The sequence below is a fragment of the Panthera uncia genome, chromosome X, assembly GCF_023721935.1.
Source record: "Panthera uncia isolate 11264 chromosome X, Puncia_PCG_1.0, whole genome shotgun sequence".
In the NCBI taxonomy this organism is placed as follows: domain Eukaryota; kingdom Metazoa; phylum Chordata; class Mammalia; order Carnivora; family Felidae; genus Panthera; species Panthera uncia.
In genome coordinates this window covers 34,806,902-34,834,546 of record NC_064817.1, presented here as the reverse complement: position 1 = coordinate 34,834,546, position 27,645 = coordinate 34,806,902, and the positions used below count along the sequence as shown (strand labels likewise).

Genomic DNA, 27,645 nt, shown 5'->3' with positions numbered 1-27,645 from the left:
TAAATCTCATCTTGCGTGACAGGGCACATCAGTCAAGCCCTTTGATATATTTTGAGTCCCCTAATGTGTCATCGCTCCCCTTGCCTCCTAGACCCTTATCCAAGTCAGCAATAAAATGTGAAGTGTGTATTTGAAACTTCCCTCCAGGTTGATCTAAATCCTGACATGGTTTTCCTGCACTTACTGAGCTAAAGGAAAGAGCATTCATTTCCTGAGTGGCTGGTGACGAGCAGTTTCATTCTCTCGTTGAGTCACACAGAGCCACACCACAGATTTTTACTGGGAACTTTTTACTTTTATTCTTTAAGCTTAAAAACACCAATTATAAGAGACTCAATACACTGTAACATAACCAGCCAAAACTCCCTCAGTTCTGTTTATGCTTCCAAAGATCCTGTGCCTCACAGAAGCTATAGTTATGGCCATGGCACATGTCGGCTTGTACTGGAAGAATCCCCAGAGCAAAGGCTTCCTCAGCCTCCTCTGTATGCCACTTAGGTAATATGTAGAGATTGACTTCAATGCTGTTGCTGAGAGTTCACAGTATTTCCCAATAAATGTCCTTCTCCCGGGGCGCCTGGGTGGCTCAGTCAGTTGAGCATCCGACAACAGTTCAGGTCATGATCTCAAGGTTTGTGAGTTTGTCAGGCTCCTCGCTGATAGTACAGAGCCTGCTTGGGATTCATTCTCTCTCTCTCTCTCTCTCTCTCTCTCTCTCTCTCTCTGCCCCTGCCCCTGCCCCACTCAGGTGCATACGGTCTCTCAAAAATAAATTTTTTTTTTAAAGAAATGTCCTTCTCCTAACCAAAAACAAAGAAATAAAAATAAAACCCTCACGGAACAAGAGAGGATAAAAGACATGGAGGACAGTCTTTTCAAGAAGATAGCACAGCTCCCAACTCATTTCATGATGCCAGCATTACCCTGATCCCAAAATTCACAAACGGTGATTCAAGAAAACTACAGGCAACACTCCCTCATGAACATAGATATAAAAGTCCTCAGCACAATATTAGCAAACTGAATCCAGCAACACAATAATAAAGATAATACATCTCGACCCAGTGGAGTCTGTACTGGGGATGCACAGCTGGTTCAACATTTGAAAACCAATCAAGCCAATTCAGTGTATTAACAGACTAAAGAAAATCCACGTGGTCATATCAGTAGATGCAGAAAAAGCGTTTGGTAAAATTTTATATCCACTTAAGATTAAAACTCTCACAAACTGAATTGAAGGGAACTTCCTTAACCTGATTGAGAGCATCTACAATAAACCTACAGGAAACAGTATTAGAAAGGAAAAAAGTATTGCAGGTGATACAATTCTGTGTGTAGAAATTCAAAGGAATCTGTAGATAAACCATTAGAATTAGTATGTGAGGTCAGCAAGATGTTTGGTATAAAATCAATATACAAAATCAATTTATTTCTATTTACCAGTAACAAAGAGAAAATAATTTTTTTTACATGCCATGTATAACATAACCTGCATCACCCTTAATATTATGAAGTGTTCTTGATAAAAAATAGAAGTTAAATTTGATCAGACCTCTAGATCTAATTACCTATTTGCAGAAAATGTGAAAGAGAGAGGGACTTACTGAAGACACCACAGGGATAAAATCCAAAAAATCCAGACTTTGAAACTACAGGACAAACAAGTTTCTGGAACAAATAAATAGCAAGACAGAAAAGGAGAGAAGGACAGAAAAGTAGATTTAAACCTGTAGATTTAAAAGGAATTTAAGAATATTTAAAGAGGAAATGATACAAACTTGGATTTGTTTCAAAATAATCTTAGGGTGGGTAGGTTGTAAATAACACAAGCCAGGAGTTAATAAATGTTAAAGCTGGGTTGTAGGTATTTGGGGTTCATTATTCTCTACTCTTGTGTATATTTGAAAAGTTTTTAAATTACAAAATTTTTTTAATGTTTGTTTATTTTCAGAGAGAGAGCATGAATAGGGGAAGGGCAGAGAGAAAGGGAGACACAGAATCCAAAGCAGGCTCCAGGCTGTGAGCTGTCAGCAAGAGCCTGACACGGGGCTCGAACTCATGAGCCGTGAGATGATGACCTTAGCTGAAGTTGGATGCCTAACCAACTGAGCCACCCAGGCACCCCCATCTTTTTTTTTTTTTTTTATCAACAACCTAGGAGCAAATATAACAAAGATGTTCAAGACACAGGATGAATTATAACATTTATTCAGACATTAAAGAATTCTTTTTTTTTTTAAGTTTATTTATTTAGAGAGAGAGAGAGAGCACAAGCGGGTGAGGGGCAGAGAGGAGAGACAGAATCCCAAGCAGGCTCTGTGCCATCAGCACAGATCCCGATGTAGGGGCTCAAACCCACGAACCATGAAATCATGACCTGAGCTGAAACCAAGAGTCGGACATTTAACTGACTGAACCACCCAGGTGCCCTGAGACATTAAAGAATTCTTAAACAGATGGAGAGAGATACTTTGTTCATGGACTAGAAGACTCAGTGTTGTAAAGATGTCTATTCCTCCCAGATCAATTCACTGATTCCATGCAATCTCAACCATTTTGAAATTGGCAAGCTAATCGTAAGTTTTTCATGGAAATGCACAGAATCAGGAATAGCCAAGATATTCTTCTAGAAGAATAAGGACAGAGGCCTTGCTCCATTTGATACCAACACTTATTATAAAACATTGAGATAATAAGGTAAGGGCATAGAGATGCTCAAATAGACCCAATGGAAGAGAATCCCCAAAACACTCCCACACATAAATAGTCACTAGTGAGGAATGGATACTTTTTTCCATAAGTCATGCTGGAACAACTGAGTATCCATTAGGGAAAAAGACAAGAAAGAAATCAGGCTCCTAATTTTATACCATACACAAAAATCAGCTCCAGTGTATTAAAGGCCAAAATATGAAAAACAAAACTATAAACCTCTGACAAAGTAATACTGAAGAATATCTTCAGTGATAAGGAGGGGTTAAAATACTTTCCATAAAGGAAAAGATGGCTAAATTTGACTAAAGTAAATCTACGTTATATTCATAAGATATCATAGGAAGAGTGAACAGGCAAGCCACAAAATGGACGAAGGTATCTGCAACACATATAACTAACAGAGGTATAATATCCAGACCATATAATAAATTCCTACAAATCAATGAGAAAAAGACAACTGGAAAGAAAAATGGTCAAAAGACTTATACATGTTACAGAAGAGGAAATCCAGTACCCAATAAACATATGAAAAAGTGCTCAATCTCAATAATCAGTGAAATGCAAACTCAAAGCACAGCGTTATTGCATTACTTGCCTACTGTGGTGGCTAAAGTTAAATACTGATAATACCAAGTGTTAACAAGGAAGTAGAACAATAGGAGCTCTCACACACTGCTGGTAGGAGTGTAAATCAGTACAACCTCATTGGAAAATCACTTATTCTGATGGTGATTTTGGATTCTTTTTTTTTTTTTTTTAGTGATTTTTTTTTAAGATTTTAAGTAAATCTCTACACCCAACGCAGGGCTCGAATTCACAACCCTGAGATCAAGAGTCAGACACTCCACCGACTGAGCCAACCAGGCGCCCCTGGATTCTTCTTATGTGGGCTCACTCGGGGACCCCTGTGAAAGAAGCAAAATCATTAAGCAAAACTGTCTGTGGCAATATCCTGAAAGGCAAATATTTGCTTAGACTAAACCTAAGAGAGCAACTTTTTAACAATGTTTGTGCTGAACACTATAATCACAAAGAACAAAATTAAAATTTTCTGATTGTAATTCTTTTTTTCTTTTATTTTATTTTGAGAGAGACCACGCATGAGCAGGGGAGGGGCAGAGAGAGAATTCCAGTCAGGCTCCCTGCTGTCAGCATGGAGCCCAACACAGGGTTCAATCCCATAAACCGCGAGATCATGACCTGAGCCAAAATCAAGAGTTGAGTGCTTAACCGACTGGGCCACCCAGGCGCCCTCTGAATGTAATTCTGTGGATTTCATTAGTATTTTTTTCTTAGCCTAGAATCACCGTGTAGTAATAGTACCATTTATTAAGCATCTACTGTGTGTACCACTGTGCTGGGGCATTACTTACGTTTTTTTGTTCTTCTCCTTTACAACAGCTATCCTAAGAGGCTAAGAAACTTGCCAATAAAATGTACTGCTCGAGAGCCTAGGCTCTGGTACCAGACTGAACTCACTCTCCCACTTACTAAGCTGTGTGATCTGAGGCAAATTACTTAACCTCTCAGCCCTTTGACCCCCTCATCTGTAAAGGGGTGGCACAATTTTGTGCGTTGTTAGAAAGGTTAAATGAGTTGATACATGCAAATTTTCCAGAAAAGCACCTGACCCTAAGTTGATAAAAGGTAATGAGTGATAGAGCCAAGATTCCAACCAGACCTGCCTCAGCTCAAAATTCCATGCTCGTTCCACCGGATGTCACAGCCATGTGTTTAGGTTGCTCATCTGCGTTATCAGTATATGCTCAAGGAATGTGATGTCATTTTATTAGAAACCTCTGTTTTTGTTTATTTTTTTTTGAGAGAGAGAGAGTGAGAGCGAGCGAGCACATCAGCGGGGAAGGGGTAGAGAGAGAGGGAGGGAGAGAATCCCAGGCAGGCTCTACACTCAGTGAGGAGCCTGATGCGGAGCTTGATCGCGCAATCGGTGAGATCGTGACCTGAGCCAAAACCAAGAGCTGGACACCCAACCCAACTGAGCCGCCCAGGTACCCCAAGCCTGTGTTTTTAGAACCTCTATGAAATTGCGAAAGCCAAAAAGCAACCTTTATCTTGAAAAGTTTATGAGCAATGGGGCACCTGAGTGACTTAGTTGGTTAAGCATCTAACTTTGGCTCAGGTCATGATCTCACAGTTCATGAGTTCGAGCCCCACATCAGGCTGTCAGTGCCTAGCCTTCTTCAGATCCTGTTTTCTTTTTCTATCAAAAATAAATAGACATTAAAGAAAAATTTTTTACATTTGTGAGCGGTATGTTCATGCAGGTTTGTATAAAGTCTTCAAGTGGATGATTTTTCTTTTATCAACATGAAACTTTACAGTAGTTATTTGTTTGTTTGTTTGTTTTCCGTCTCTGTGCACTAGGCGAGTCGCTTGCATCGCCATGGAGAAAACCAAACAGGAGCAGCAGGCCAGCTGTACCTGGTTCGGCAAGAAAAAGAAGCAGTACAAAGATAAATACTTGGCAAAGCACAATGCAGGTAGGGAAACGTGCGACTGTTACGGAGGCTGGTTAGATCTCACTTCAGTCTTCAGAATTCTCTGCCCCAAAATTCCACCAGATGAGATCTCCATCAGCTTGCACAACATGAAGAAAGCTCTACCTGCAATTAGTCTGTTGGTTATTTGCCAGATATTTTACAGAGCTCTACTTTACAGGAAGAAAATGCTATTTGGTAATAGTATCCTCGGGAACTAAAAGAAGCCAGTACATTAAGTCCTCCCCTGAGAAATGAGAGCCCGAGTGTTTGCCAAGTCACCAGGATTCTTGCCTCCTTGCTGAGATAGATCTTGAGCAAATATCCTCCCTCCTGGCTCCTCTCTGGCCTTTGGACGTGGCCCTGTGGCAAAAATGTGCAGAGCTTACCAGAGCTGTGCCACGGATGGCCGGGTGATTGGTTGGAAAGAGCACAAATGCTGTTGGATACTAACTCGGTTTGGTCAGTCTCTGTGACTAGTCTTCTTCCCCCACAGTTACTCCCTGGCTCGTAAAAGGCCAAGAGCATTATATTGGCCTTCCCTTCGTCCTGTTTGTCTCTATGAAAACTTGCGTTCGGCCTAAGTCAGAACATTCCCTTGTTTGCTAAAAACTGAAATGAATACCAAAAAAACATGATCTGTCATTGCCGTAGAATTCCCAGAAGCTTCACAGAATGTAAGTTAAGCTAAAGAAAATGCATGATGATATACAAGAGTGAGATTTACTTATTTTCAGTACCTTCTTAATAGGACTCCTTTTATAAGGAACTTGTTCTGAGGCATTGCAAGCCCCAATGTTGGCATTAGATTAGTTCCCAAGGTTTCAGAAATAACTCCAAAAATCATACATGTGGCCAAAAAAAAAAAAAATCAAACGCAATCTTGCATACCCAGTTGGACAGTACAAGGTTTCAGCCAAATAGGAAATGCATTTCTGTCTGTAAAATGTTATAACGTGCTGTTAGCATCCACCAGGAAAAATTATTTGCAAACGCTGAATTGTTCATTTCTTAATCAGCAAGTAAAAGTAAGCATTTTGAAACACTGCCTAACATGTAAGGAATGTGAGTGGCCACATGGGTACATTTCAAATGGTTCCGTTAAATGGGAACTCATTCCTTTCACGTTGGCCACAATTGTCCTCCATTTTTAAATCCAATAAAATATATCATTTCTGATTATTTACCATGCTGGAGCACCAGTCCAGTAATGGCTTTTTTGTTTTATGAAGGGAAGAAATATTTAAAGCAGACTAACACAATTTAGCAACTGTTGATTGTCAATACTGCAGTAGTACTATTTGAAGAAGTTCACTGTAGTATCAGCAGAATGTCATTTAAAATATCAGTGGTTACTGCCAAGTCCTCTTTACTTCCATCAGCTTTTTTTTGAGTTTTTTTTTTAAGCTTATTTATTTATTTTGAGAGAGAGAGCAGGGAGGGGCGGGGGGGGGGGGGGGGAGAGAGACAGACAGAGACAGAGACAGAGACAGAAAATCCCAAGCAGGCTCCACACCAGCAGTGCTGAGCCCACCGTGAGGCTTGAAGTCACCGACCATGAGATCATGATCTCAGCCAAAACCAAGAGTTGGATGCCTAGCCAACTGAGCCTCCCAGGTGCCCCTATTTCCATCAGCTTCTAACAGGCTCACAAGATGTGTTGACATTTTATGTGTGTGTGTGTGCGCGTGTGTGTGTGTGTGTATACATACACATATATACAAAACCTTGTCATTTTTATAATAATTTTAAATGATGTATAGATCTAGATGGCATTATAATTTGAACCTAGAAAAGCAAAGAAATGGCTGATTAAGGCTGTTAATTCATCACAAACTTTACACTGTACTAATGGAGGGCATATAGACATGAGTATTCAATATGCCAACATTCTTTAATTCAGCTGAGGGAAGATAACAAGCCCCTGGATTGAAAAACTAGAATGTCTAAATTCTGACGAAGAATCTGTTGAATCGTTCACTTAAGAATTTTGTCAGAGAAATTGGCACCCAGTCTGGTGGCCAGTGGTTTTTTTGTTTGTTTTTAAGTTTATTTATTCTGTGAGAGAGCACAAGCAGGGGAGGGGCGGAGAGAAAGAATCCCAAGCAGGCTCCGCGCTGTCAGTGCAGAGCCTAACACAGGGCTCAAACCCACAATCCGTGAGATCATGACCAGAGTCGAAGTCAAAAGAGTCGGACATGTAACTGACTAAGCCACCCAGGTGCCCCTTCCGCAGTTCACTTTTTCCATTCTTCAACCACAGGTATGACTGATCTTCCACTGTCCCCGCTCTGTCTGATTTCATTGCAGGTGGTCCTCCATGGTCCCGCAAATGCACTTGTAAGCTAACAGGCAACCTGACTTAGCACACCTGCATGGTGGGCAAATCCCTTGGCTCCTGGGGGGGGGGGGGGGCGCTCGAAATGAGGGAATTGGGTTAGTCAGTGAAGGATATCCTTTCTAAACCTGAAATTCAGGGGCTCTACGTTTCTTTCCTCATTGGGCCTGACAAGAGAAGGCAAGAGCCTCATAGGGATGGAATACAATGGCTTTTTCTCTGTCATCTTTGGACATTACAACCTCCTGTGCAAAACCACAGACCTAAGTTCTTATAGATTTAGAACTAAGGGAAATTGAGAACTTCCCCCACTCTTTTGTTCCCTTCAGCATTTTCCCAAGCAGTGGTCTTCTGAGCCTCAGAGCTTCCTTGTCACGTTCACGATCCCTTCTACATGTCAGTATTTGTCACTGAGTTTGGGACTGTCTTTTCATACCCTTTGATGGAAAGTCTGAATTTCTTATGAGGTCCTTGTAGAGCTGCTCAGGTTTTCTGGTAGAACTTGTGTTTAGGTGTGTTTGTGATTGTCTAGTCAAAATGTTATTGCTGGGATCCCCACCCCCTGCCCCAAATCACCCGTCATGAGCTCCCCTCTGGGTTTTTCTGCTCTGGAGAAGATGTACAGCTTTTTTCTTGGACTTTCTGAAGCGTGCTGTCTAGCAAGGCCTTTCTGCCACCACCTCTTCAGGTTTCTTCCCCTTCACCGAGCAACCCTTCCATTTTCTCCATTACAAAGTCCAGAAGAACCATTTACTTAGTGGTTACCTTTACTTGGCAAGAGATGAAATTGTCAGGAAAGGGAAGTCGAGTATTTTATCAACTATTCTGCTTTTAGCTATGATGAAAGTCCATCCTAATATGCAGCATCGCCTATATAAGGAATTGATGTGAAAAAGAGGAAGAAATACCGTTGCACTCAGCCAGTATGGCAGATGCTTTGACAACTTTGAAACATATTCTTTAATGCCAACAGCTAGCCGAATGGGGTCATGAGCCACAAATCAAACTATATTTCTGAAGGATTTTTCTGGCTTTTTCAGAAGTTGATTGTAAAATACAGCTGGGTTGGGGTGGGGAGTCTTCCCATAGTCCTCAGTGAATTCAAATAAGGGCCATATGTCTTGTTTCCAGCTTCAAATCTTTGAGAATTCTGCATATGTTGATGGCAGGCCAGACGTTCTCATCAAATTCTGAATTTGTTTATATGTGTGATCAAAAGAAAGATGGGAACTTTGTCAGTATCTAGAACCGATGGAACGATGATACTAGAATTAATCTCTAGGACCCATCATCCCTTTGCTCCATTCTTGTACCTCGCCCTGGCCCTGGCCCAGGCCCACGCACCCAGATGAATTAGGTGCCCGGCCCAGTGCTACCAGCCTGCAAGGTCTTTTCTAATCGGAAGTTTTTGCCGTATATGAATATGCTTGTAGTTTTTCCAAATGAGGCCAGGAATCGATGCTAAAGGCTTATTTATGGAAAAGATTCAACTGGAAATACTTACCTAAACACATAAAAGAGGCATGAATATTGAGTAGCTTACCAGGAAATCAGGATAATAGGAGCAAACTATGCCAGACAGTATTTCTGAAGCCTTGGGAATAGATTTGATTATAGTGTGTATAGTATTTACAGCAAATAACATTTTCTGCAATGCATAAAAGATTTTTAGCCACATAAATTTGATGCAAAAAGCATTGTCAGGCTGCTAGAAGTATACTCTTGAGGCACTGAGATTCCTCAGCCCTAGGACTTCCAAAATCAGTTTAAAGATCAAGTTACTAATGTAAACGTGAGGGGAAAAAAGTCCTTATTAATTTGTTGCTGTTGTTGTTGTTGTTTTTTAACTATTAGAGCCCTAAGCAATGGTATTTCAATATCCTCAGATATGCTATTTACATATGTACACATGAACCCAGAGGGTTCCTACAATACCATTCATAGGTGTGTTTAAATTTTGCCTCAGACCACAAATTAGTAGTTGAACAGTTTTTAAAACTATGACATTTTCTCTTGGATACAGAGAACTCTTAAGACAACAAAAAGTGGCCCATCATCTCACTGCCCTGTTGAGGTTTTTTTTAATAAAAATAATAGGCACCTGTGATGAGAAATTGCAAAAACAGTACAGGGAGGTACAAAATGAAGAGCAAAAGGCTTCCACATGTACACTCCCCAAAGAACATGTACCTATTCACACAAGATTTCCATGCATATATAAAACCCACTGGCTTTTATATAAGGATATTGTTGAATTTTTATTAAAATGAGTTTGTTTCTTAATGTGATTTATTTGCCTCGTGTTTAGAATATTGCATGGTAAAGTTTCTTTTGTGCATATTATACTTTTATTTTACTAATATATTAAAAGCCATATTTCAATGACCCCTGTACATTTTTCATGCTGTCTTACTCCCAATGGCCTCTGTGCATGTAAGTAACCTGTTGAGTGACTATGCCTCTTTGTTTTTGACGGTTTCCTTTCATTAAGTCCCTTTTTTTTTAATCTGCAAACAACATAAAACTTTTTAAAAGTTCAGTCTTTAAGTGTTCTCCTTATATTCTTTGTATGTCTTATTTTTAAATATTCTCTTTTATTGTTTCTCAATCCTATGACCATGTGGTGATTTCATTTCCACCAGAGTAACCTTTTCATGATACTCACGTATGGTTAAGATATTGACGTGTAACATACCTGTTCATTTGTTTGTGCTGTCAATTGTTCATATCTAACTCATTCTTACTTGTTGCTTAAAAATTGACCAGTCTTAAGTGGGTAGGATTGCAGTTAGGGCTCTGTGGAAGGAAAGGGATGCTGATACCATTTAGAAAGCCTGTGCCATCATCATCTTGCCCTTTCATGAGATGCTTGATTATTTTTCGGTATTAAAATATATATCCGCTTGTTGATGTACCTCTTTCATAAGCATCCTTTTTCTTGATGGAAACATCACTCCGAGGGCAGTGGGTATAAAAAGCAATGCCGTAAGCACTCCTGCTTTTATTTTTGCAACTCTGACACTCCGTCACCACTGAAGCATGACTAGCCAGCTCCAGCACGCACAGAACCTCGTGTTTGTTTTCATTTGGGGAGTCTGCCATTCTAGACACAGAAAGCACTTCTTGGTGTTTAGCTGAATTAAAGACTTTTGAGTCAACCTTTATGGAATCAAGCTATCAAAAGCAAACAAATGCACAGATACCCATTAACATGCACTAACCCTTATTTTAACACATTGTATTTCTTTTCTTTCTTTCTTTCTTTCTTTTTTAGTAGTTTGGGAATGATACTTTTGTTCCTTTGTTTGTTTCTGATCTGTTGCATTCCAGAGTATCCTATTTTGCATTTTAAGGTTCTTTGCTACTGGGAAGATCACAGATGTTAAGGACTGAGCTGAGAGCCAAAAGCATTTGGCCATATTGTTTCAGGGAGCAGAAGCTTCTCTTAGTGATTGAAGCATCCCAGATCCCTTTATTAAATCAAGGCATCAATTTTATTGATTTTATTTCAAACCCTCTGAAACCTAGAGCTTATTCAATATTATTTTAAAAAGAAATTTCAGTGTGTGCCTGACAACACTGCGATATCACCATACAGAAATCCATTATAGGAAACACAGACTCATGATTTTAGCCTTCATGTGAGAATTTTCAAATGTGTGTGAGAACCAGACTACCTTGAACTTCAACAGGAATAGTCGTCCTCTTGGGAAAGTTTTGGTAACAGTTCTGTTAAGAGGCAGGTTTCCAAAAAATAGTTTTTTTAAGTATTTATTCTCAGTCTGTAATGATTCGAGAACTCCCCTTTTGCAAAGGTTTCCCAGCTCAGACTCTGCTTCATGCTTCTTTGCATCTCGTCCATCCTGACTGACCACACGTGGGCTGACAAAGTTTGGGACTCAGGGAAGCATGTTTCCCTACTTACATACCCAAGACTCTCCATCAAATGGAGAGCTGGGTTACAGTAAAACTTGTGAGATGCTCATTTCAAAAGCTTGTGAAATCATAGTTTCAGAACTTGACTTTGAAAGAATCTAGCATGCTACCTTCAGCACCTCCGCTGAAAGAAAGAACCATGAAGTTAAAAGACCAGCTGTCCATGCATCTCTCATCCATCCCTAGAAATAATCTAGTGGCCTCCTTCTTGGTTAACTTTAGTTGCATTCATGCTATATTCATGTTGGTCAATGTCTGCAGACATTTTCTTTTTAGTAATGCTAATTTCTTAGAATTGCAAAAATATGAACAGCATGTGGTTTTGAATGAATTTGTATGAGTTGTTGGATACTGCATGACAAGATATGCAGTATCTCTTATAATTGGACTTTTATGCATGTGCTCAGTGTATCTTTGGATGCCCCTGGTTCTAAAGTGCATTTTCATGGGCTTAAAAATGAAATTTTCTCCCAAAAGGTTATAGGACTAAAATTACACGAAAGCTTAGACCATAAGTTGGACTTCTATTTTTTTAAGACACAGTTTTACTATAACTTTAGTTCTGCCAGTAAAATCATAATTGATGTACGTGAAATACTCCTGTAGATTTACCTTTCTTCTAAATCTTTATATTGTAGTGTTCGATCAATTAGATCTCGTTACATATGAAGAAGTAGTAAAACTGCCGGCATTCAAAAGGAAAACACTAGTCTTATTAGGTAAGTTTGACTGTATAAGTAACTTTGTTAATGTCATCTTGAACACATTTTGCAGATGTTACTAACAATTGTCAATTTCACTTTCTTTCTTTTAAAATGACATAGGTGCGCACGGTGTTGGGAGAAGACACATAAAAAACACTCTCATCACAAAGCACCCAGACCGGTTTGCATACCCTATTCCACGTAAGCTATGTCTCACTCTCTTTTAAGTATACTAGTCCTAGTACTTTTTAAATGTTGTAGTTAACGTATTTTTTTTCTATTATATGAGTTGTAACTACTCGTTAGGGGAAATCTGGAAGATCCAAAGCAGAACAAAGAAGAAAATGAATTAACAGTAATCCTGACCACATTTGCCCAGTAGTGGCACCGTAAACATTCTATTGTAGACTCCCACAAGCTTCTCTCAGGGCAAACGTAGGCAGCATGTGATTTGCTTGTCATTGTTGTTTTTTAACAAAATTGGGCTCATCCACTCTATTTGTGACCTGATTTTCCCAGCAGTATGGCTGGGACATGACTCAGATGAATTCTTCTTCGGAAAAATAGATCTGATAGCACAGTGTTCTTTGATAGAACGCTATTCTCCTGAAACGTACCTAAGTTATTGACTTTCATCACTTTGAAAAGCCAGTGTACCATCGGGTGGTTCTTATAAAGAATTTTAAATCTGTAATATTTTTATTCCCTTTATTTTCTCTATCTCATCCTTAGCTTCTTGCCCTGTGTCCTCAACTGTAAGATGAAGTAATTCCAGGAATGTAAAGAATATTTGAGATTAGGAAGCACTAGCAAATACTGGATAAAGAGCAGTCATGTTACTGCTATCACTGTTTTCAGTACTGTTGTACCAGAGTTTATAGTTTGAATCCCAGAAGCTTTCTGGAAGATAACAGTTTTGTTCGAGGTGGGAAGGACTAAAGGGGAATGAGTTATAAGACCAAAAAGAGAAAATGGGAAGATTGGCTCTTCCCAGTAGGGTCTTCTGTTGCCTTCCTGAAGCCAGGTCAACACCACTTACGGTTTTCTCTATGCCCCAGAGAGCTGTGGAGCTTCATAAGACCACACTCTCCTTCCAGAACCCTGTCTGATTTACACAAAAAAGGAAATTCATCAAACAACATTTCACTTGGTACCTCTGGGATTTTCTAGTAAAACGCTTTGAAGTATTCGTTTAATTCTCCTTATGTCTGGATCAGAAGTATAGCAAGCTTAACTAACATTTAGTTTCTTCTTGGTCACATAACAATTGAACGTCCATGTTATTAAACGGCCAGTTAACTAGCTTGGTTTTGAAGCATACATTGCCAACCTCAGTCATGTGAGTCATGAGGTCCCTCTCTCAAATATTTGACCCCAGATGCGTATATAGCATATGTTTGCCTACCGAGATGACTAAGCATCGTACAGCATCAACACATGATGCCATCTCTCCAGCTTTTATGTGCCTGGAGAAAGAGTTCTTTAAAACATCTACATTTGAACATCCGTGAGCACTTGGAAGTTCTAATAGTCCATCCAGTTGGGGTAGGAGAGAGGGGCAGTTCCCCATGGGTTTGGACCCATGCACACAGCAAAGGGGAGCATAAAGTTTGTCCTTGTCCAATGATGGAAACTGAAAGAAAGGGAAGGGGAAGGGGAGAGGGAGAGAGGAAGGAAAGAAAAAAAGAGAAGGAGAGAAGAAAGGAAAAAAGTGGGAAGAAGGAAGATTTAAACCAGTGTTCCTGGTGTGTCTAGAAAGACATTTTCTAAATTGTGTTTTGCAGAACACTGGTCCTGTCAGTCTCCCACAGAACTAGGACTTACCGGCCAATATTTTAGTACATGTTCTCTTGGGCCACGGGTCAGCAAACCTTTTCTATAAAGGACTAGATAGTAAATATTTGAGGCATGGATGGCCACATGGTCTCTGTCACAACTACTCATCTCTGCCATTATCACATGAAAGTAGCCATAGACAATATGTAAACAAATGGGCATGGATGTTTTCCAATAAAACTTTATTTATAAAAGCAGGCCATATTTGACTCATAGGCCATAGTTTGCCAACTCATGGTGTAGGTCTTTACTATTATGGCCACATCTGGCCAAGGTCATTGGATTCTCAATGTAGTACACCTTTTGCTGTATTCTAACATTCTCTTTTGCAAGCTGCCATAGACCAGCACTATCCAATGGAACTTTTCTCTGATAGTGACAATTTTCAATATCTGTAGTGTCCATTATAGTAACCATGAGCCACATGTGGCTACTGAACCCCTGAAATGTGGCTAGCGAGACTGAGGAACTGACATTTTAATTTTAATTTATTTAAATTTAAATAACCATATGTGGTTTTCCATTTTTTTTTTAACTCTTCTTTTTTCCTTCTGTTTAAGAAGTAACTGCATTAAGGCATACAGTAAGTTATGTTAATCTTGGGTCAGTGTCTTTGTCCTGTAGAGACCCATGAAGGGATAAAATAAATCTCATCTAAACACTGAAGGATTCACCAGACCAAACAACTAACCAGTTTTTGTGGCCCGATGTCACACAGATAAACATGGTGCTGAGAATTTAGTTCTACAAAGCTACTGGGGGTGGGAACGTAGCATGAGACCTATCCTGGAAAAATCCACAGCTCTCAAGATTTTGGGCTTGGGTAGGTCCATTGGGAACATCAGATCATGAGCTCAGCCTTTTGAGCCTCTCTTGATATGTGACTTTCTTTGCAGATACAACCAGACCTCCAAAGAAAGATGAAGAAAATGGAAAGAATTATTACTTTGTATCTCATGACCAAATGATGCAAGACATCTCTAATAACGAGTACTTGGAGTATGGCAGCCATGAGGATGCGATGTATGGGACAAAACTGGAGACCATCCGGAAGATCCATGAGCAGGGCCTGATTGCAATACTGGACGTGGAGCCTCAGGTAACACACAGCCATACGCTGCCCCCATCCACCTGCCTGCATGCTAAGCTCAGGTTCTGAAATCAAAAGCGCCATCAGAACAGCGTGGGTCACATAATAACTACAGGAAAGTATCAGTAATGCAGGCATCATGGGTTGACAGTCTAGAATGCAAACTGATCATTGAGCTCGGTGCACACACCGTGTATTTAAGAAGCAACAGTATACTCTTACGAGATTCATTATACTCAGAAGCTCAATGAAAGTACCCGATTGGGTCTGTGCTGCCAGAAATCCTACAATAATCTGACCTCAGGATGAGACTTGGGCACTTTGTGATCACAACAGCCCCCTTTTCTCTCTCGGTACAGCTCACACGGGACTGTCAGAGCCTCTCCCGGCGTCTTCTGTTCATCACCATCAATGAACTCTGATCCTGGGGCCTGGGTCGGGGTCTGAAACACAGCGCTGGCTTTAGAAAAGCAAGCAGGAGTGAGCCCAGGGAGTGCCAGATGGGGCAGGGAGGGAGACCCATGGTGGCTCTCAGCCTCCACCATCTCTTTACTGAAGATGATGCCCAACCCCGGGCTAGAACTAGGAGGGATATGGAGAGCTTGGAGGGACTTGGAGCCAGACACAGGAATGACTGGATAATCTGTAGAGAAGCCCTAAGCTTCTCTCTCTCTCTCTCTCTCTCTCTCTCACACACACACACACACACACACACACACACACACACACACACTCGCTGACAAGCTATTTTTTCATCTCTGAGGACAAAGCAAGCAGAAGCAGGACTTCAAGTCCAGTAGGAAGGGTGTTGGAGACATTGGGGCAAGTTCCAGGAGAGGCCTGTGGGTCCCCGTGTGAGTCCTGGGCCTTCCGTTTCTAAGGCTGATCTGTGTACCAAATCCCTATCGCTTATATTTAGCAATCCATATACCACCTGCCAACATGGTAGACCAGCTCCCCTCAGGCAGGCTCCACTTCACCAGGCTTACCTGGCTATCCCAGGCAGGGACGGCCCCTGTTCAAGGGCCACCATATGAGACTTGGTCCCCTAGCTATGCCCAAAGGGAGGACAGCAGCTGGCAGCAGCGTCTATGTGACCCAAGACCATAACATCGTGGCCAGTGGCTACACCTGTTTCCATTTCACAGAAGCTGATGGAGTTCTTGAACTCAGAATCTGCTTAAGGGGCTGGGGAGGAAAGCAGCACGGTGAACACTGTACGGTACACTTGACAGTGAGCTCGGACCTGTAGAGAACTAAACATGTCATGTGGAACACAGCTTGATCTCTCCTTACCTACAAAGCCCTCCTTACCAGGGCTTGGCAAAGTCTTCTGGTGGGGGGTGGCTAGAGGCAGTCTCCATCCTGGTCGTGGTCTTCGGCATCCCGTCCTTGGGTCCCACACTGGTCTTCGCCTGAACGTCATTTTCTGCTGGTAGTAAGGTCTCTAGCAGTATGCTGACTGCAGGGCTCTTCAGACCCCTCTCCCTGACCTAAGTCCACTTTTGAGGGCTTTCTGCCTCAGCGGCTGCCATGCCACTCTGCCCCTGGCGCCCAACTCTCCCTGTGCCCTCGCCAGGTCACATGCTGAGTGGGAGCCCTCACGGCCTCATCAGGACATCCGCAGCAGCCGTTTGTACAAGCGGCATGGGCACCAGAGCGCCCCACGCCCCAGGCAGGGCGCTCTCTCCCTGCTCCCCTGACTGCTGGATGAGCTCATGCATTCCTGTGTCCCCACCTCAGAACAGGGGTCTCTCAGGGCCACCCAGCCCCGAGGCTGGGAACGGGTATCGATCAGCTAGGCCCCGCTCCTCTCGGTTGGTCTGGTCAACCATGCTGGTCCCGGCTCACCTACCCCGGACCACCCGGGGCTGACCTGGACTGGAGCCCAGTCCTGCTCCCACGCGGACTTTGCACTCAGTGGCACAGCCGCAGAGGCCCACGGGCTCCGCACCCCCAGGGCTCCTCCCTTGGGCTTCCCTGCCTTTGGCCCACTCTCTCCCCGGGATGGGCAACGCTGGCACCCTGCCTTCAGGACAACCGGCTCCAGAAGGCTCTGACCTTAGAATGCCTTTCTCCTCACCCTTTCCCGCCCAGCCTGTGTGATCCCCCACTATTAGATCTCACGGACAGCTGGATGCTTCCAGTTTGTATGAAGCACTTCTTGTCTTCCAAGCATCATCTTGGGAACTAAGAATATAAATAAGAAGCTGGTGAGGATGAAATGAGTGCCTCGGTCTACATCAAAAACTCCCCAACAGCAGAAATGCCATGTGGCTCACACCTGCCACTGCTGACTTGTGGACCATAGACCACCTAACACTGGTGTTCGGCTTATTGCATTTGGGTCTATTATTTCGTGCTCTCTTAGCTTATTTATTTTTTCAAAAATTTTTTAAGGTTTCTTTATTTTTGAGAGACAGGGCATGAACACGGGAGGTAGAGAGAGGGAGACACAGAATCCAAAGCAGGCTCCAGGCTCTGAGCTGTCAGCACGGAGCCAGACATGAACCTCAAGATCATGACCTGAGCCAAAGTTGGACACTTAACCAGCTCAACCACCCAGACGCCCCTCTCTTAAATTATTTTAGACAGCTTAGGCCCAATTGAACACATGTCTAATATGTGAAGACGTTGTAGTCCAGCTTCAAACCTAGAGGGCCACAGTTAAGATTACCCTAGAAGCAAACTAGCAACCTGCTTCTTTTAAAATGAGAAGAAAAGGTGTGTTCCTACAGTGCTGTGTATTTTGCAAGCACGAGTACTCTTTCCTTAATCCTTGGAACCCCGAGACAGGTATCCGTGTCCTCCTTTGCTGATGAAGAACCAAGGTGTAGCTCGAGTGAGAGTGAGGTTTCAGCTTTGGACAGTGTTGGTTGGGGCTTCGGTTTTCTTACAGCCAGCCCCCGCCTCCTTCCACTGTTCCATCCTGGAAGAGGTGACCCTGGGAATCCTGAAGCTGGTCTATCTTATATGTAGTCCTAGGATTTAAATCTTTTTTTTTTTTTAATGTTTAGAAAAATCAATAAGGCAGTCAAACCTGAGGAAAAACCGTAGAACTTCTTTCTCACGGACATGAAGCTATGGAGGGGCACCTGGGTGCCTCGGTCGGTTAAGCGTCCAACTTCGGCTCAGGTCATGACCTCACGGTTCATGAGTTTGAGCACCACATCAGGCCCTGTGCTGACAGCTCGGAGCCTGGAGCCTGTTCCAGATTCTGTGTTTCCCTCTCTCTCTGCCCCTCCCCTACTCATACACACATTCTCTCCAAAATAAACATTTTTTAAAAAATGTTTTTAAATGAAGCTATGGCCCAGAAAATAACCTATGTCCCTAAAGCTACAACTGTGATAGCACCAGTGTGTCATCAAAACCTACTGAGATGGTTTTAGATTTTAGATTTTAATTTTACTCCGGTTTATGCATTTGCTGCCTTAACAAGTTAACGGTAGCAGAATACTTGTGGTTTGGCTTTTGCCCATAGAGGGAAAGGTTGTCAACAAGGGGTAGCCGTGGTCTTGTTAGGAATCTGTACTTCGAAACAAGAGCCAGGTTCTGAACTAGGGGCCGTTTTGTGAAAGATTATGTCTGGGGTCATAGTGCTTTTCCTTAAACCCTTATATTTTTGTGTAGAATGACTCAGACACTTGCCCCTATACGCTTTCTAAGTTTGCAAAGCAGATACGTCTTAAAGCTATCTGCGTCTTAGGGACTTGATCAAATACGTTTTCAGTCCTTATGGGTGGTAACCTGGGATCAACTGTTGGCCATATATGAGCCATAAAATCAATTCATGTCTCCACAGAAGAGAACTAAAGACTTAACTTTAAATGTTAAACCTAATGTTGCTTTGGCTGTTTAAATCCAGCATATTTTCAGTGACCTTTCTAGACTCCCCCGCCTCTCCGGGATTCAGAAAGAAATATTTGCCTGTAAATACTGACAAACTTGTGTCTCGTCTTCAGTCAGAAAGGAAGAGGGTTTAAGAGACCTCTTGAAGTCCCCTGTTAACAGCCTGAGGGGAGGGAATCTTTGTGAAGCCATTCCAATTACTGTCCCTGAAGTGACCCTAAAGCCCAGGCAAGCAGAGACTACACGCACACACCAAAAAAGGCATGCACTTAAGCCCTGTAAGTCGAGCAGTTGGGGACACCTGAGGAAATGTGTGGTGACTGTGGTGAAGACATGAGGGCTACTGGACAAGAAAATCTCAGGATTTGAGGGGGTCTTTTCATTTTTGAAAATATAATGACATAGAAAAAGAAAAGAAAGTAACCTAGTATCGAAATCGAAAATCAAAGCCATGAAAAGGCCACTGTATTTGCTCTGATCAGCGTGCAGTTTGGCTCTGAACGTCCTGGTGAGCAGGACAAAAAGGGGAATGTCGTGGATCACATCATCCTTATCTGCTAGAAGGATGCCAGTTCTTTCCTTGGAATTAGCTGCTAAGGGAATATAATCTGATTCGTGAACACGAGAGCACTGGGCAACACACAGTAAGTGCGGAATGATCTTCGTGTCCGGATGGATAAAGGCAAAGGGTGTGCATGCTGCACAGAGAAGGGTAATCTGCGGGGAGCTTATGGTTGCCCAGGAGTGTGTTTTCTGGCGTTGCAAAAACAATCACAGGCTAGCACTTAAAATTTCAGAGAATTGGGTGGCCTTCAGGCTGGGGTTACTGAGCAGAAAAAAGGCCGTTTCACGCCTGAGGTGTCATTCTCAACTTCACCAGTGGGTTCCATTCGGCATCTAGGCTCCCTCTGTGCGTGGAGTCACTTCAGGGATGGAAGCAAGGGTAGGAACCGTGAACTGGGATATCTCCCCATCTCAGTTGCCTAGAGGCTGGCTGTGGGTGGACGAGGAAACCTTCTGTCTCAACTGACCCTCCTGATTTATGAGCACAGGAAAGACAGAAAAAGAGGCCCAAAATTATATTCACAGGAGATTTCCAAAGGAAGATCCCTGTTTAGCTCAATTGAGCTATATATGGACTTTTCCGTGATATTTATTCCTTAACAGAACTCTCAATCACAAAAGGGTTGGCAAAGAAATTGCCAATTACCGCTGTCAAAAGGGAGCATAGCCAGGCCCAAAGAGCTTTCTCCTGAGGGGAATGTGATGTCCACAACTGAAGCACTTTGATATGATGGCTGAAACAATGTGCTGGGCCCCCTTAATCCATAAGGAGATCCTGTGTGGCTGGGATTCAGAAACCCAATCCCAGTGAAAGTGAACCTTGCACTAAACCTTTATCATCCCTGTTGGTCTCTCACGGCTCCGTATAGTCAGAGGCCAAGAGGTTCCCTTCAGCCACCAAGCACAGTGCCCACTGGTCAAACATTTTCTGCCAATCCTGTGTGCTGCTTTTCCATTTTCATTTTACCATAAACACAGTTTATGCCGGCTGCCATACAGGGCACAAGGGAGATGACTGAACAAGACATCACCCCTGCCCGTAAGCTCACCCTCTCGTATCTGGGTACTTGGTGTGCAGCATCCTGGGTCCCATGGTCGGGGGCGAGGGGGCCTGGCTCAGAGCCCACAGAGGACTTTGCAGACTAAAGAACACCAGAGCCAGGTGCTCACGGATCATTCAGCCATGCTAAAGGGAGAATGGGGACGGAGCATCCAGGCAGAGGGAGTAGTAAGACAAAGCTGGGAAGGCAGAGAGAGTGTGGCCCTTTCTGGAACTGGAAGTGGTTCAGCAAGGCCAGTTGGAAGAGGGGGAAGCAGCAGAGAGGTGTAGAGAGAGACTGAGATAAGCACGGGCCAGCTCAGGACAGAGGGATTCAGCATTCATGCTAAGGAGTATACATTTTATCCCAAGGCCGAGATGGAGCTGTGGAAGGGTTTGGAGTAGAGGAGCAATATGATGGGATTTGCCTTGCCAGAAGGATCGATCATTCTAGTAGCAGGCTTTTAGTACAGGGGCAGAGTGACCGGTCTCGTTGCTACCACCGTGAACCAGGCAAAAGAGGGAGGAGTAGGAACAGAGCAAAGCAAACCACTGAAAGGCCATTTAGAAAGCCAGATACGCAGGTAGCAGAACACGCATGTTAAATGCTCAGATGAAGGACAGCAAGATACTATTCGCTGCGGCGCAAATTAATGACACACCAGACACTTGTGAATTGTGTACCCACGTATGCTGGAATTTTTGTCCCATGCAGGGGAATCCATAGCCCATTGCAGGGTCACGTCCCCCCCCCCCCCCCCCCCCCACCGGGAGGAGCTGACAAGCACTCCCTTACCAGAAACGACTCCTAGGGCATGGGATGCCAGCTTGGCAGTGTGTCTGTGCAAACTGGTGGCTGCACCGTTCAACGTGTTTTATGCCTCTGAAGGGAACTGCATCAGCCTCAGGGGCCCCTCTCCCTCCAACACAGCGTTTTCCTGCGGGCCTCCAATTACCCGCAGCCACAGAGCTCATTTAGTGTCTCCAGACTCCAGCCCCAGACAAGGTCTCTCTTCCCCCGTGAGCCCCACGGGGCCTTGCATCAGGGCGACTCAGAAGGCCCCGTAAGTGTGAACACGGCTTCACAGTGACAGTGGCAGGGACCCACTAGCCTTGTTAGCAGTTCGAAGGTTAAAATGGGGTGAAGTGGGCTGTAGCTCAGTGGCAGAGCCCGCACAATGATCCAAGCCTACCCCAAAACACATTTCCTATCAACTAAAAAGGCTACAGCTAATAGCCAGGTTTAAATGAACCTTAACCGACATAATCAGTGTTGACGTGGCTGAAGAAAAGTCAGTCCTATTGATTCATGAGATTCAGTTTTTAAGATGTCCGGTTTGTCACCTTTTATTTGCTGATGGCTGTGGTCCATCCTTTGGAAGAAAAGGAGTAACAGAAGTTACTTATAAAGCTGGTAAATTCAATAATCCCTTGCCAAAACTTTGAATCAAGGGTTTTTTCCGTTGTGTGATTTCTTACGGACTCCATTAAATGCTGCACTCATGATTTCTAAGTTCCAGTTTTTGCTTTGTACACAGGCACTGAAGGTCCTGAGGACTGCGGAGTTTGCTCCTTTTGTTGTTTTTATTGCCGCACCGACTATCACTCCAGGTTTAAATGAGGTAAGGGCTGCTCTGTTTTTACCCGCCGTTAGGATCCATGTGTGTGTTGTGTGCAAGACCAAAGCCCCACATCAGTAAGACAAGGAAACGAAGGCGTGAAAGCTTGCCGAGCCGCTGTGGCCCTTTCCACCCCTAATGGGCGCTGGGCTAAGACAGTGGCAGGCCACAGGCCCAGCTCTAGGCCAGTGATTGCTTTGCCAGAAGAGCGCTATAAGGAACCCATGACCCTGGCCCAGCTGCCCGAGTTCCCTCAGGCAGCCTCTGGAGCGGAGCCCATGCAGGTCCCTGGAGACCACCAAACCTGGACATGAGCTCTGTCCCCTGTCAGGCTAAGTCAAGCCAGCAGCTGCCGCAGAGATAGTGCCTTCAAGAGTTGGCATCACCATCTAGTACCCAGCTGACCCAGAGGCCTTCTGTGGCTGGGCAGATCAGAGGGTAGTTACGGAGTGTCTGGTAAGTGCATCCGTGCTGATCTGCTGCAGGGCCACTCTTACGAAGAGTCTCGTGCAGAGTCCTCCATTGCTTCTGCTGGGTCGAGAAACCACCAGAGGGCTCTTGGCTCTGCTCAGTTAACCACTGGCCTAAACCCACCAGAGCCCAGAACACTACAGTCAGGCTTGGAAGTGTTCATGTTGCAGGCCTCTGAGGAAGGCTAAATCTTTACATTTCCATGTTACTCATACTTCCGGTCATTAGTTTTTGTCCTGTTGTTTGCAAGTGGCGTATCCCTTTGTAAATCCACCTTTCCCATCTCCGTTAACACCCTGGCCTGTGTGAAACCCCACGTTGTGCTTAGCGCTTATCCTTTGGTTGCCATGTATTTTTCTTGGATTGTCATCTTTGCTTTGTTTTTTGTTTTTGCCTGTCTTCCTGCCCTTTTACTAATTTTCCATAGCTGCCAAAATGGTGCAGAAAATTGCCCGTAAGTACCAGCTAGGAGGTGATGAAATCCAACCTTGTTTCCTTTCCTAGATGTAGAACATAGACCTTTCCTTCCCATAAATTCTGGCTTCTGCTGGTAGAATAGAGGCATTTTGTTTTCACTGAGTTAAACCCTGCTCATGCAGAAGGCAATCCCGCAGACAAGTGCTGTAGAGGAATAAACGGACAAATATAGCTTCAGCCTGTAAGGTCCTTAAGAGGAAGCTTTCTTTTTCTGTAAAGAGAGCTACGTTTAAAAATTGATGCCGTCAGCCATACATTTTCTTGAATGTTTTCATCAACCCAGCTTTCTGAGTAAATCCTGAAGTCTGCCCCTGGTCTCTGAGGCCCAGGACGGTGTTTTTCAGTGGAGTCCCCTAGCCCAGAGAGTGGTGTGGTAGGAATGGTCTCTTCCCAGGCTGGCAGGATGCACTCCTGTCTTTGGGTGAATGAGTGTTTCCTAAAATGGGGCTTCTGCATTGTTCGTTGTCAAGTATAGCCACAGTGAAAATACTCTAAGTACAAGTGGAAAGCGTGTTGATAGGACCTTAGAAGGTGGTGAGGAACTGAGGTCTTATCTACACTGTAATAGTTAACACTGCACGGCCCAGCATACCATGCCCTGCTTTGAAATCCCAGTAGACGACAACAGACCACATCCGACATTCCTTTCAGAGCATCCTGAGAGAAAAGATGGAGTCCCTAGCTTGCCTGGTAACTGTCCACCCACACCATGGTGCCATGATGGGATCCGGGGACACCCCATTCGATCCCCTTCCCAGAGACTCACACCCACAGACCGGGGCTCATCAGCAAGGGTTTCTCACAAATAATGGATGGGCCTCAGAGAAGAGGAGGGGTCCTAAGTCAGCTCTGGGCACCATGGCTCCCGCATCCTTTAGTGTTTCTGGAGGTCTCTGTTATCAAGACCTCCATTTCCTAGTAGAATAGTAGGACCTAGTAGAGGTTTGCACTCATCAAACCCCATAATGGGCAATATTAGCCAGGTGCTTTCTTTCCAAGTAAGCACTTGCTGTGTGCGGGGCACAGTGCCAAATGCTGGGCACAGCAATGACCGGGCACACAGACAAGTTTACGCTCCAGTCGGGGAAAGATACTAATCACATAAACAGGTATTAACTATATCTCCACATACGTAAGACTCAGCCCAATACCTTCCTTACCTACCTCGTGTTGGGGGAGAGGCAGGGCAAAGTTGACTTACAGAGTTCTCTGGCCTCAGATTTGAATTTGTCCATTGAAAGTTCAACCTAACGGTGTCTGCCCTGTGAGGATCCAGAGGCAGACTTTCTGGTGGCCCTTAAGAGATCTGCAGCAAGCTCTAGGAGTTGAGGGGAAGTCCTTTCCAGCAGCAAAGCCCCCTAGAGTTCAGTAGCTGCTTTCCCTTGAGTTTTTTCCCTGAGAGGTGCGAGTCCTTCTGACCAGTGACATCTGGCCATTTCCAGCATAGAGCAGTTTGAGGGGATTCATCAGATGCCAGTTGCTGTTGTATCTGGGAAATGGCCTTATTTCATCCATTATTTGCAACATCCAAAAAGCTTTTGCCTCTGGCATCCACTGCTATTGAGCGAGGGCCATTATACGTAATTGAATTCCTGGAACATGTTGGACCTCTAAGGAGAAGAGGGGAAAATGCAACTTAATTTGTTGGCCAGAGGCAGTGGCTTCTTGGTGCGGATGCAGCTGGGCTCTGGGGCCCCACACAAGTGCGAGCAGAGGACAGAGGGAAGCAGGGGGATGCAGGGCTCTGGCCTCACCTCCGGAGCCCTCACTGCCGGTCAGTCAGGAGACTGGCTCCCGCTGGGGCAGATGGCAGCAGCCGGGCCGGTGGGGCGTTGTGTTTGCCGAAGAGTGTCTGGTTTCTCTGATCCCCCGGTTTGGCATGGAGCTCCCGTTGCATGGTGAGCAGTCGGGCCACAGGCCGCTCCTCCGTGACCCTGCCATCACAGGGCCCACTGCCTCCTCTGTCACAAAGCGGACTTGGCCTCGTGCCCCGATGCAGCACATCGAGGTCCAGCCTTGCCTGCTTGTGACACTGGGAGTAACGGGAACGTGGAGAGAGAAAGAGTCCAGCTGACTTCTGTCTTGCCTTTGCTTTTTTCCCTCCTCCCACGCCCTACCCCGACCTCCATCCCACCGCCATTTAGGATGAATCTCTTCAACGTCTGCAGAAGGAGTCCGATATCTTACAGAGAACATACGCACACTACTTCGATCTCACAATTATCAACAATGAAATTGATGAGACAATCAGACATCTGGAGGAAGCCGTGGAGCTCGTGTGCACAGCCCCGCAGTGGGTCCCGGTCTCCTGGGTCTATTAGGCCTCTCCCAAGAGACCTGCCGCGAACCCAGGAGCCACCTCATACATGGAAAAGCCTCTTTGTTATCGGCCGTGTGTCAGCAGGTCATGGTCCCTAAGACTACCTAGTTGTAGTGTGACCTCCATTTATAATTATTGTCATGTCCGAATAGATAGGAGGAGAAAACAATTACACACTCATTTAAAGAGACAGTATCTTTTTTAATCAGTTCTCCTAAACTTTAATAAAATGTATCTTTAAATGTATGTATTATTCAATCCTTTGGAATGTTATATTTTTGGAAATCATAGCTTTTTATTTCCAAGGCCCCTAAAAACTGCACAAAATAGATGCTGCTTTCTATAATCTATTTTAATAATAAACAATGATTCTGTTACCTTGACTGGGGGTGGAACACTACATTCTTTTTAGAGTCTGATTTTATGAATTGGAATATCTTTCTTTCCTTTATTTATTTGAAATAATCAGTCTTAGTGATTACAAAACAGTCATAAATTTCTAAAGGCCTTTTTTCTTTTTTTTTTTTTTTAGAATAGCTTTTTTTTTTTTAAGTCCTTTATGTAACATCCAGATAATGTGATACTGTCTCTTTGAAGCACCCTGTAAACCTTTTAGAGATTTGAAGTTGGGTCTTGACTCTTAATGCATGTGGACAGTCGCGAGCGTTTATGCTGTCGGTGTGTCTGTGTTGGACAAAACAATCTGTAATCTACAGCAAAGTACATTCCGTTCACGGGGCACACCCAGGGGAGTAAGAATAAAATGCTATTATGACTAAGTTGTAAACCTATGCACATCCCTTGCATTTCGGGCAACTTTATAAAAAAAAAAAACTGATTTTTATTAATAATCATGTAGTGAAATGTGTTTGTAATTTTGTCTCAATTTAATTTGTTGTAAGGTGGGAGGGGGAATTGCTGGTTTCACCATTTCAGATCTGTGTTGTCTGAGAGTATTAACATTTTAATTAAGCAGAGAAATGAGGATTTTTAATATGTATGTAATTGTTTTAAAGCACCCATTTTAAGAAAATATACTGTGCAATGAAGAAACCAGTTTAGGCATTTGCTATAAACTGAATTATTCCAAAAGAATAATCTATAACAGCCCTGTAAATTCCTTTAAAATGATAACTAACAGGACAGTTTGACCAATTTTTTTTTTTAAATATACTTCCTTTTATGTGTTCAATAATTAAATGCCTTTGGGTCCTTCATTTCATTACAGATTTGTTGAGGTTTACAAGCTGATGATCTTTTAGATTTTGTAATTCATTAGATGCTCACTGAACCACTGAAGGCCCAGGAGTGACTGTCAGTAGGCAGGACAACAAAATACTCCGCCAGAGCACAGCTCGGACCACCTCTGGCTCCCAGAGCGCAGTGCGCCTGAGGGCCACCCACGTACCGGAGGCCGTCTGTGGTTTCTCCTTCCTCTTGCTATATCCCTTGGCACAGGAGAATCATCGTCCCTTGTTGCTTTAGAGACATGAACCATCTCATCGCCCTTCCATGAGGTCACATTCTTCCAGTACAGGAGACTCAGGCTGGGGTTTTCCAACTCTTGACCAGAGGTCAGCAGAAGATTCTTCCTTAGAGGGTCAGGGTGTGAAGTGGTTCTGTTAACCTTCGATCCTTGAGAAAATACCATCCTGTTTGCTTCTTGTCGGTTAGATGGCCTCATCGCTTTGTGCCTTGGCGGGATGTGCAGGCTGTGTTGTGAGCTAAAAGGCTCCTCTTGAAGGACCACACAGAGGAGGCATTTGTATTCTCCTTGTAAGGTGTCACCCTCCCCTCCCAACAACTCTTATTAAACAATGATTTTTTTTTTTCTCTCTGTTGTCCTTTGTCGGTGACCGGATGAGTTTGCAACTTATAAGGTGTTGCGTGAACTGCTTCTATTGAGGCCCCACGGCAGGGTGACCAAACCGCCAAACCAGAGACACCATGGATGGAGAAGGGAAACCCCAAGAGCTGTTTAGAGCTGTGTCAGGATTGATTTAAATCTGATACCAAGGCCAGTCATGCATTCCTGTGATGGTACTGACCACAATCCGGGCTCTTCTCACTGTGAAAGTGCCCGCTCTACCTCTTTTCCAATGAAGCACAAAGAATGGGGACGCGAAGCCCCTCCCTCAGCTAGAAAAGCCCACACCCCCTCTGGCCCTTTGAGGCCAAATCTCCAG

At 43.8% G+C, this 27,645-nt stretch overlaps 1 protein-coding gene across 8 annotated transcripts in view; it reads left to right on the top strand.

Moving 5' to 3' along the window:
- Positions 1-27,295, top strand: part of CASK (calcium/calmodulin dependent serine protein kinase) — a 353,026-nt gene extending 325,731 nt beyond the window's left edge. For all 8 annotated transcript variants that reach the window (XM_049643727.1, XM_049643725.1, XM_049643728.1 and 5 more), the window contains 6 exons: positions 5,101-5,216; positions 12,126-12,206; positions 12,312-12,392; positions 14,924-15,126; positions 22,111-22,194; positions 25,284-27,295. In XM_049643727.1, coding sequence (XP_049499684.1) covers positions 5,101-5,216; positions 12,126-12,206; positions 12,312-12,392; positions 14,924-15,126; positions 22,111-22,194; positions 25,284-25,460 — 742 coding nt within the window. In that variant the 3' untranslated portion in view covers positions 25,461-27,295. The remainder of the gene's footprint in view (positions 1-5,100; positions 5,217-12,125; positions 12,207-12,311; positions 12,393-14,923; positions 15,127-22,110; positions 22,195-25,283) is intronic.
- Positions 27,296-27,645: the final 350 nt, after the last annotated feature.